We start from the raw sequence: 9,924 nt of genomic DNA, 5'->3' as shown, positions 1-9,924 counted from the left end.
CCCCCCCCCCCCCCCCCCCCCCCGCCCCCCACCTCTCCAGTCCTCCCTTCTCCCACCTCTCTCCCTCCTTCCTCCATCTCTGGTTATCTGCCGATTGTTTTCCCAGCGCTGAGACTGGCCTCCTGAATGTTTCATGATTTTTTTTTTTTTCCTTTTTTGAAAAAGAGTGCTCTCTCTCAATCTGAAGCACACTCATTAAATATAAGGATGAGTTCGCATGGTGAGCTGGTACAACAAGAGCTTGTTAGCCCACAACGCGCTGCTCTTGCGGAAGCACTCTGCAATTTAATGGGATGCCGTCAACAGTCCAGTCAATACAGGTTAGGGTTCAAATGCAGGTAAGGACCCGAAAAAGGGAGTGAGAGAGAGACAGCAGGTTGGAGAGGGAGACAGACCGGTGACAATAAAACGGCAGGCTTTGGATCAGATTCAGATTAGAAAGAGCTTATACGCCGTTTTAAGGGTCCTGCTCCATGATTTAAAGGACTTACGGCAGTGAATCATGAAATCGCTCCCGTCTGGACTGAGTGCAGACACAGCGAGGAAGAAACAGATTGAAAGGACTTGAAGTGGACAATCCAAGTTGCATCTGCATAATTACATCATGACCCAAATATGTTCTGCACCAGCAGCACTTTACTTTACAGTATATCAGAGTGTGTGTCCTTTGAGGCCGAGCGGCTGTGTGAGGATGGCATTTCTCCGTAAACTCTCCGTGTCATGTTTTTTTTGGTCGCAACAGTGTCTTCTTCGTCTTGAATTATGAAAGTATAATCAGAGCACTCCGGCTCTCTGCGGGACGTCTCTCGCTAACAAATGAGCGCGCTTTCTTCTTGTCTTGCAGAACAGAGTCGGTGGCGGAGAAGATGCTGACAAATTGGTTTGCCTTCTTGCTACACAAATTCCTCAAGGTAAAAGAAATTTAATTTCTCTCGCGCCTTAATCGCTACAGGTGTCAATGTGATGCACTGTGACGATGCTCCTTAAAACAGTTTGCATCGATTTTGACATTGGCTGCTGTGGTAGCTGTCATTTTAACTGTCTGGTATTGATTAATGGTTAAACGTGGGGTCAAACGTACCTCAAGCGTTGCCATTCAAAAAGGAGAGAAAGCTCCGTTTGTATTGAGCGTTGATGTGTCATGCTCTAGTTGCTGAGTCTCATGTTCTCTGCGCTAATGAATACAGATCGCTTTCCCTTGCCTTCACTTCTTTCCAATGTCTTATTTTCCTTTCTCCCACCTTTCCCTCTAATCCCCGGCGTCTCCTTCCAAAAACAAAAGGAGTGTGCCGGCGAGCCGCTCTTCATGCTGTTCTGTGCCATCAAACAGCAAATGGAGAAGGGACCCATAGACTCCATCACTGGAGAGGCGCGCTATTCCCTCAGCGAGGACAAGCTCATCCGACAGCAGATTGAGTACAAGACGCTGGTGAGTCATAAAGACATCAATAAAAAACAAATTTAAAAAATGTCTAAAATTTAGTTTGTATCCATTTCTGCGACATCTCTTGGCAAAGAGGCTTGACAGATCCACAGCAATGTGGCATGTGCCGGGGCGGGGATTTTTATGAATGCTTTGAATATTTGGATAGTTTCAATAACATGACAGGCAGTGGAGAAAAACAATAGAGCATATAGCCAGATGTCCATCTCGTCAAGCTTAAGGAGATTTGGACAAAGTTTCTGCAGTCCTCACAATTAATAACAGCAAAACTACAGTATATCCGAACATCTGTTTACAAACTCTCACACAACTCGTGCAGTTTAATCCGGGTCGGATTTATCCAGTCGCATGCTCTATTTAAAATACTGTACGAGTAGTGCGCCCGCGTAAGCATGAGACTGTTTTTGCAGAAGTGTTTTAGTACAATTTTATTGACGATGCACAGGCCGAGTAGTAGGATGTAGTGAGCACACGACTGGATAAACGAGACTTCACAAGTTACGTGAGAGTTTGTAAACGGATGTGTTGATGCAGTTTTGCTGGTGTTAAACGCAGCCTCCAGTTTACTTCAATTTGTCAAGAATTTTCTCAGTTTTTTTTAAAATTCTTCATTCACCGTGGAAGCGTGCAAGACAAAACAGCTTTTTCTTCAACAATTCGAGGTAACGCGGGATGAGTAATTGATACACAAATGGTCATTGTGTGACTGAAATACTATGCCTTGAGATCTCACACCCTGTGCGAAGCAGTGTAAAATGATTTGATCTCCAAACGTTTGCCCTTACGGTTCTCTAGGCCTGATGAATTTTGACGAGACAAGTCTGGTTCCTTCTATTGCTGTAGAAATAATGACACATAATGAAGACACATATGTTTTAAATGATAAAAACAATTAAGAAGTCCACAGAGTTCTGACTGGTGTTAATCGGTAAAGAGTCATGCAGCAGTGTCACCTGTGTACACAAGAAGCCTCTTACTTTTACCTTTCCATTAAAATCAAGCCGGCTGGGTTCCTCCACCGGCACGTCAGAACGAGTTCCCCCTCAGGCTGTAGCTCAGAAGCAGAGCCAGCCAGCGACAGGATGACACCTCTCTGATATCCATGTCGGAGAGTCTGAGAGGGCTGTGTCTCATTACTTGTTTAATGCCCCTTGCTGGAGCGGCACAGCCACATCCTGGAGGTGTGAAATTACATTTCTGGCCAAGATCCTCTCCACCAGGACAGTTTGGCGAAGAAACACGTAATGAAAGGACTTTCCGAGCAAGCAACACCTTTCTCTCTGCCTCTTTCTCGTACCTCCCCCCTCCACCCCCTCCTCTCCTTCTCTCTCTCTCTTTCTATATATCCTGGATCCCCAGACGCTGAGCTGTGTGAACCCAGACAATGAGAACAGCCCAGAAATCCCTGTCAAGGTGCTCAACTGTGACACCATTACCCAGGTGAAGGAGAAGATCCTGGATGCCGTGTACAAGAACATGCCCTACTCACAGCGACCGCGGGCTGCAGACATGGATCTCGGTGAGGCTGCTTTGAGTGCGATCCTACTGTGAAAGACTCTTTCCATCATGCTAATTGGAAATATTGGAATAATGACAGGGGGGTGGGTGGGAATACAGCTTAGAGTACTTGTTACACGGGAGACGTATGCCATCAACACAGGGCTCAAAATCAGTTTCTAGAAGACAACATCCTCCCCAAAAACTGTTTACAACCTAACCAGAGCCACTGACGGTAAACCTCACTGACAGCTCACCTACACTTAAGCTTACGCCCACAACGTGTCATCCGATACTGAATGACTGGGCACAAATCCAGTTGACACACACCTTCAAAGGGAGTAAATAAGATACCTTGTAGCTAGTGGCTGATACCGCTTTGGGTTTGTAGTTAGGGATGTAAGGGATTTGGAGAGGATCAGTTCCTCCTTGTTGCTTTGGGTCTCTTAAATCTCTGTGAAGACACTGTGTCATTCGTGTTTTGTTTTGCGGTATCGAAATCACTTCGACTGTCGGGGGGTGGGGGGGTGGAAACGCACAGCAAGTTGTCTCGGTGACATTTAACTTTTCTTTAGAAGAATGAGCTCAGACAGTACACAGGGATAACGCGATCTCACCTGCAGCGCAAAAGGGGACAGCGCAAGACAAGTGACGGACATTAGAAAATATGTAACTGTCAGGCGATTTGGGATGCAAACATTCCGGAACAGACATGACTTATGTCACGCGTTCACTGCTGATTGTATTTTCCTTCAGAGTGGCGGCAGGGCAGGACGGCTCGTGTGGTCCTGCAGGACGAGGACATCACCACCAAGATAGAGAGCGACTGGAAGAGACTCAACACACTCATGCACTACCAGGTCTGTTCGTGATATTAATGCTAGAACTGCATCTAGCACTTCTGTTCATTATCAATGAAAGTGTCTCCTTAGTAATAAATCAATTGTTTTCACCACAACATGTTCGAACCGAGGGAACCTGCCCGTCACGTTCTCCCAGAGCAAAAGGGAAAAGACTCAAATTGCTCCTGTTGTCAAATCAACAGAATATTCACATCTCTCACCTCACACCAGCCAACAGTGTCTCAACCCCCAGGGTCACAAGCACGCTTAGTCAACCGAACACCCACTTGGGCCGTGCCTTTCACAACATCTTTTTCTTCTTCTTCTTTTCTCCAGCTCATAAATACGACTACACAGGTCACCAACCTCGGATGAGTCATCCTGTTCCTTTGTCAGTCAAACGTTTGTCTCGACAATCGGCGTCGGGGCCGACTGTACCACTCACACACAGCCCAATATTTCAGTGCAGCAGACTTTTGTTTGAACAAAAGACGGAAATAAAAGACAAAAGGAAATCTGCATTTTCAGTGCTAAAAGCAATGTTTTTTGACAAAGGACACATGTACTCCCCTCTTATCTGTCCAGGAGATAAACAATTTCGCTCTTTCATTACAAATCCCTCGGCCAGGTGTGGAAATGTTTGTTCAGTTGCTGAGATGGATTTGTATTAGCCACATTTGTAGCTCTTGTGGAACGGCGGCGTGGCGTTTGTTCACGCTGCAGACGACCTCGCCGCGTCTGCCAAGCACATCGACGGTACGCAGTGTTTACCTGGAACTAGTGCAAGGAGAAAAGTGTAGGAGCGACTCTCACACTGGGCTTCATCTTAGCCATTCTGACTTAAAAAACAGTCAGCTATTCAAGCAAACATGCGTTTCACGATGCATTCAATCTACGTCAGAGAGGGATTGACACACAACAAATACATCATTTTCAGTTTTTGTATTTCTTGTATTTGAATTCCTTCAACCTTGGCTGCATTCAACCATCACCCAAGTGAATCGTATCGTTGCGAGGAGGATTTCTTCTTTCTTTTTAATTGATGAAATCTTCTTACTCGATTCCAGTTTTAGTTCAAGTTTGAAGGTTGATGTTTAGTCCTTGAAGTTTGAGCAAGTCCATCGATATGAAGTATATATGGATTGGTTTGCTCTTAAAGCTGAAGCTGTTGTGATCAATGCGCTGCCATCTATATTCCAGCGGGATGACGAGGGAAGATGTCTCCAACTGTCGACTTCTACGGAATGTTTTACTTGAACTAAAGTCCGGTCCTTTATACGTTTATTATAAGTCTTGTGAATCAACTGCCCTTTAAAGACCATTCAAAAAACCTCTGAATCATAATTAATCCTTGATTTGTATTCACAAACATCTTTATGAATGCCTGCCATAATTACAGCCACCAACCCGTAAAATAAATAATAGGCAGGCCTTACCTTTGTCTTCTAGGTGTCTGAGCGCTGCGTGGTGGCCTTGGTGCCCAAACAGATGTCCTGTTTCAATATTCCTTCCTCAGCCAGCTTCCCACGCAGTATCAGCAGATACGGTCAGTACTGTTTCAGAAACACAAATACTTAATATTCATCCAGCTCTCTGCAGTGTTGCACCATCTGTTGCTGTCACTCATCAGTCTGTTGCAAAGCACACGCAGCAGACACTGTGAAACGGCACATTAAACAAAGAGATGCAATCTGAGTCTAGAGAATATTCATCTGGTTTCATCGCTTCAGAACTCTGTTAACGACTGACCGAAAACCACATCTCTTCAAATACAGCTCACACTGATCTTTCATATTAGATTCAAAGTGATTTAAAGATTTCAAAAAAAATAAACATACAATACAGCAAATAGAAAGTGAGGACCAGAGCCGAGACAGAAAAACATGCCTTTAGTGAATGAGCGCACGTCTGCATCATTACAACCGCTGAAATAATGTCAGCAAATGATTATAGAGTCTGAACACACACGTCCAACCTGCTCACTTGCAGATTGCAAAGAGACAGTCCGCCTTAAACTCAGATCCGATAGACAAATGTGACTTTCCAGCCGTTGTCTGACAAACTGGTTATCAGATGAGAAGTGTTCCGTTTACAGACCGCATCTAAAGACTTTCTTATACCATCCAGGCGTGGACGTTCCCTTCCGCTCCACGCCCACCAGCCCGGACAGCCCCCACTCCCGTGTGCCCATGCTGACCCCTGACTTGGAGAGCGGGGTCAAAGTTTGGCACCTAGTCAAGAACCACGACCACGGGGACCAGAAAGAGGGCGAGCGCGGCAGCAAGATGGTGTCTGAGATCTACCTGACGAGGCTGCTAGCAACAAAGGTGCAAAATATATCACACACGTAGTAAAAACATGTTTTTTTTTATTCATTCAAAGTTAGATGACTGATCCCTACAAAAACTAAAGATAATAAGTGACGCAGAATGGTGCAGAGTCCAGTTAGATTGAAGAACTATTTTGGACACCTAGTGCCAATTTTTGCTTTATTAAGTTACAGTTTTAATGCAGTCGAACGCTGAACACTTTGGATTTTGAGGAAAGACTACAAAGCAGAAGCGCCGCGAGTCTCAACTCTGTGCACTGTTTTCCACAGGGCACACTGCAGAAGTTTGTGGACGACCTGTTCGAGACCCTGTTCAGCACCGTGTGTCGGGGCACCGCCCTGCCTCTGGCAATCAAATACATGTTTGACTTCCTGGACGAGCAGGCCGACATGCACGGCATCCATGACATGGACGTCCGTCACACCTGGAAGAGTAACTGGTGAGAGAGAGAGGGGGAGAGAGAGGGGGAGAGCCTGACTTGTTATCTTTACTGGGACTGTAGAGACAGCTCACTTTTCTACCAAGCTTGTACTCATTACTGCTCTTTGAAGAACTTCTTAATTATCATTCTCTGGCACAATCTGTAACTCTTAATTACATGGTCTTCTAAACTCCATCTTCATCTCGTTCTCATAACTAAAGTCAGTTTGAAAAGTCATTACAGGATCAGTCGGGAGGAGAAAAAAAAAGGAACGCCTTATCTACTTGAAGAAATCCTGCTGTTTTGCACACAAGTCTAAAAACATGTAGATCTTTCAGTCTCACTTTCGCTCTTTTTTTTTTATCATTATCTGCAGCCTGCCCCTGCGCTTCTGGGTAAATGTGATCAAGAATCCCCAGTTTGTGTTTGACATCCATAAAAGCAGCATCACGGACGCCTGTCTGTCTGTGGTGGCCCAGACCTTCATGGACTCTTGCTCAACTTCTGAACACCGTCTCGGCAAAGACTCGCCCTCCACCAAACTACTCTACGCCAAGGACATACCGCACTACAAGAGCTGGGTAGAAAGGTGTGTGTGTGTGTGTGTGTGTGTGTCTTAGGTTGTCATCACTTCTTCACAGCGTCGGTTACGAATCAGGGCCTATGTTTTCGGTGAAAGTTAGAATTGACATTTGTTTTATTATGAATAGAATTAGGTTTACGTCGGATTAGGTTTGTTATATTAAAGGTTATTGTTGGTTTTGTTTTTTTAAAAGAGCCTTGCAATTATTGGATATAGATTAAGAGCTTCACAATGATGGATAAAATGAGAATCATGATTTTCTCTCTCATTACTGTTAGGTGTTATGACGCACTCTGTATAGTGTGATCCACTGCATTGTATCTTGTGGTAATAGCTATCTGTGGTGTTGCTGTTCGGAAACTACAATCAGAACATCGGCCGCCATTCATGTACCAGGGTTTGTCAGTAGTGACGGATGAATTGATTTCTTTCTCAATTTAGACTCGTTTTGTTGTCATTCGTCTGAAGTCGTATCTTTTACCACCACTTTTCGTTACCCCTCCCACATTTGGAGTCTCGTCCTGTCTTACTGCGGGGACGGATTAGGAGCGCTTGGTTTGGTGCAACAGACCTCCCTGCTATGCATTTGCGGCAGAATCCTCATGTATAAAATAGGATGGCGTAGAGTTGTGAACACAAATTTTGGTACAATTAATCATGTAGCTCTAACAGGGTTGGCAGTAACAGAATGAGTGTGTAATCAAGTGGAAGTTTTCACAAGTGCACTCATTTGTTCATATAAAAAAGAAAGAACTGTGTGCCGGTGTGGTCTGAAGTCACGTGACTAAAAGACTGAACATACGAGTGACACTTTTCCTTATTTCACTGCCATAACACCTCTGGTTTACTGGCTCCTTTAACAATGGATGTGCTCTGACTTTTTACAACAACACACTGAATCCAGGTGACGAGGAAAGCTCTGGTATGCATGACTGTGCCCTTGACTCTGACAGAGTGTGTGTGTGTGTGTGTGTCTCCTCTCAGGTACTACGCTGACATCAACCGCCTGCCTGCCATCAGTGATCAGGATATGAATGCCTATCTGGCTGAACAGGCCCGCCTTCACTCTAGTGAGTTCAACATGCTCAGTGCCCTCCATGAGATCTACGCTTACGTCAGCAAGTACAGCCAAGAGGTGAGGCCGGTCGACACACTGCGACATAGAGAATGTGCTGTAGAGGTCCCGCTGGTGTGGTTAGCCATCTGAAGCTAGCTTTTTTCAAATATATATATTAAAGCAGCTATTTTTATCCTAACAAAAGACAAAATGATTATGCGTACTGTAAAAAGTGTTGCTCATAGTGGTGAATCCACAGAGAACTAGAAAGGTGCAATCGGTTGTACAACATTTTATACAATCTTGCACAAAAAGGTGTCTGGTGGAGAGGCAGGTCACTCACTCACTCACTTGACCGATCGCATGATCCTCCTGGCAGAGCTAATTATCACCCGACTCTATAGCCCCCCCCTTCAAAAGCTCGGATAAACCCTCTGAACGCTGCACCAAACAGCAGACAGACAAAGTTAGCCGCTAGCTGGTGACCAACAGCAGAGCATTTCGCCAGTTAAGAACCAGATAATCCCACCAGGAGTTGGTGGAGCCGGAGCTAAAAGGAGAACAAATATTGGACTTAAATGAATCATGTGGACATGAACAGAACTCTTCATGAATGACAATGTTTCCCTGCGTCTGTTGGGTGCGTAGATACGCAATTGGTTGCTATCGAGTGCACCATAACCCCTTTATGAGGTGACCACGTGTCAATGTTGTGCTGCCCCCAAGTGGCAAAAAATAGAAATGAATGCATGTTTAAAGCGTAACTTATCACCAAGCTGACCTCAGCATCACTGCTGAGTGTGGTTGGGTGTGGTCAGAGGAGTAACTACACCCTTAATGTACACCTGTACAAGATTTTGAGAGGGTGTTTACCTACTTTTGGTTTTGGCTTATAAAATGTCAACAAAAAACTGAAGTCACGAGGTGACTGACTGCACACACAATTTGAAGACACCAAGAGTCCAAAACCCAAAAATATTGATTCATTTAATTTATAATAATATAAAACTTACCCTGATAAGCTTTAGTAATAATGCTGATGTTCATACATATGCACTGAATTCTAATCAAGCAAATCAGTGATGATTAAAGCAAGATACCAGTTAAAATAATTTAGAAATGTAACTCTATAGTGGACATATCATGAAAAACCTTCGGTGCTTGTACACACACATTTGAGTATCTGGAGTTGCTACCAACCAACAAACTGTGAAATAAGACGACCCAGTCAGTTTTTTGTGGGCGGCCTGGATCAGAAAACATGTGACTAAACAAGCCATTCAGATTTGTCTCCCTTATATGTCACATGCAGGCTTATTAGAATATACCCACCCCCAGCTAAAATAGAGCGTTTCATACAGGTCTATTCAGACAGACAGTATGAGAAAAGATAAGTATTTTTTTCAACATTAAAGCATGTAAACATGTTCTAGTAGAAAGCCAAAATACAAGTATGAACCTAAAAAAGGAGCATGATCTGTCCCCTTTAACCAAACGCAGTAAAACGTTCAATATATTTAATCATCAAAACAGAAATACCAGTAGAAGCGGTCGGTGTTGCAGATCTGTATTTGTGTATGTGAATATTTGTATGATTCCCATAGCTGACCAACGATAAGCCACATGTTCTCGGTTTCACAGTTTGTGCACTTGTGTGTGTTTCTGTTTGTGTGTGTGTGAGTGTGTGTGTGTGTGTGCGTGTATGTGTGTGTGTGTGTGTGTGTGTGTGTGTGTGTGTGTGTGTGTGTGT

At 44.2% G+C, this 9,924-nt stretch overlaps 1 protein-coding gene across 1 annotated transcript in view; it reads left to right on the top strand.

The window, feature by feature from the left end:
* The window catches only part of LOC116396806 (plexin-A2-like), a 78,003-nt gene that overhangs the window by 65,605 nt on the left and 2,474 nt on the right, over positions 1 to 9,924 (top strand). Inside the window, exons 23-31 of the mRNA XM_031871654.1 lie at positions 845 to 911; positions 1,283 to 1,429; positions 2,804 to 2,963; positions 3,698 to 3,801; positions 5,233 to 5,329; positions 5,911 to 6,110; positions 6,383 to 6,552; positions 6,911 to 7,123; positions 8,102 to 8,252. Coding sequence (XP_031727514.1) covers positions 845 to 911; positions 1,283 to 1,429; positions 2,804 to 2,963; positions 3,698 to 3,801; positions 5,233 to 5,329; positions 5,911 to 6,110; positions 6,383 to 6,552; positions 6,911 to 7,123; positions 8,102 to 8,252 — 1,309 coding nt within the window. The remainder of the gene's footprint in view (positions 1 to 844; positions 912 to 1,282; positions 1,430 to 2,803; positions 2,964 to 3,697; positions 3,802 to 5,232; positions 5,330 to 5,910; positions 6,111 to 6,382; positions 6,553 to 6,910; positions 7,124 to 8,101; positions 8,253 to 9,924) is intronic.

This window comes from Anarrhichthys ocellatus, unplaced genomic scaffold (genome assembly GCF_004355925.1).
Source record: "Anarrhichthys ocellatus isolate YVR2014 unplaced genomic scaffold, GSC_Weel_1.0 scaffold60, whole genome shotgun sequence".
Taxonomy (NCBI): domain Eukaryota; kingdom Metazoa; phylum Chordata; class Actinopteri; order Perciformes; family Anarhichadidae; genus Anarrhichthys; species Anarrhichthys ocellatus.
The sequence above is the reverse complement of the archived record's forward strand: the minus strand, read 5'-3'. Positions and strand labels throughout refer to the sequence as shown.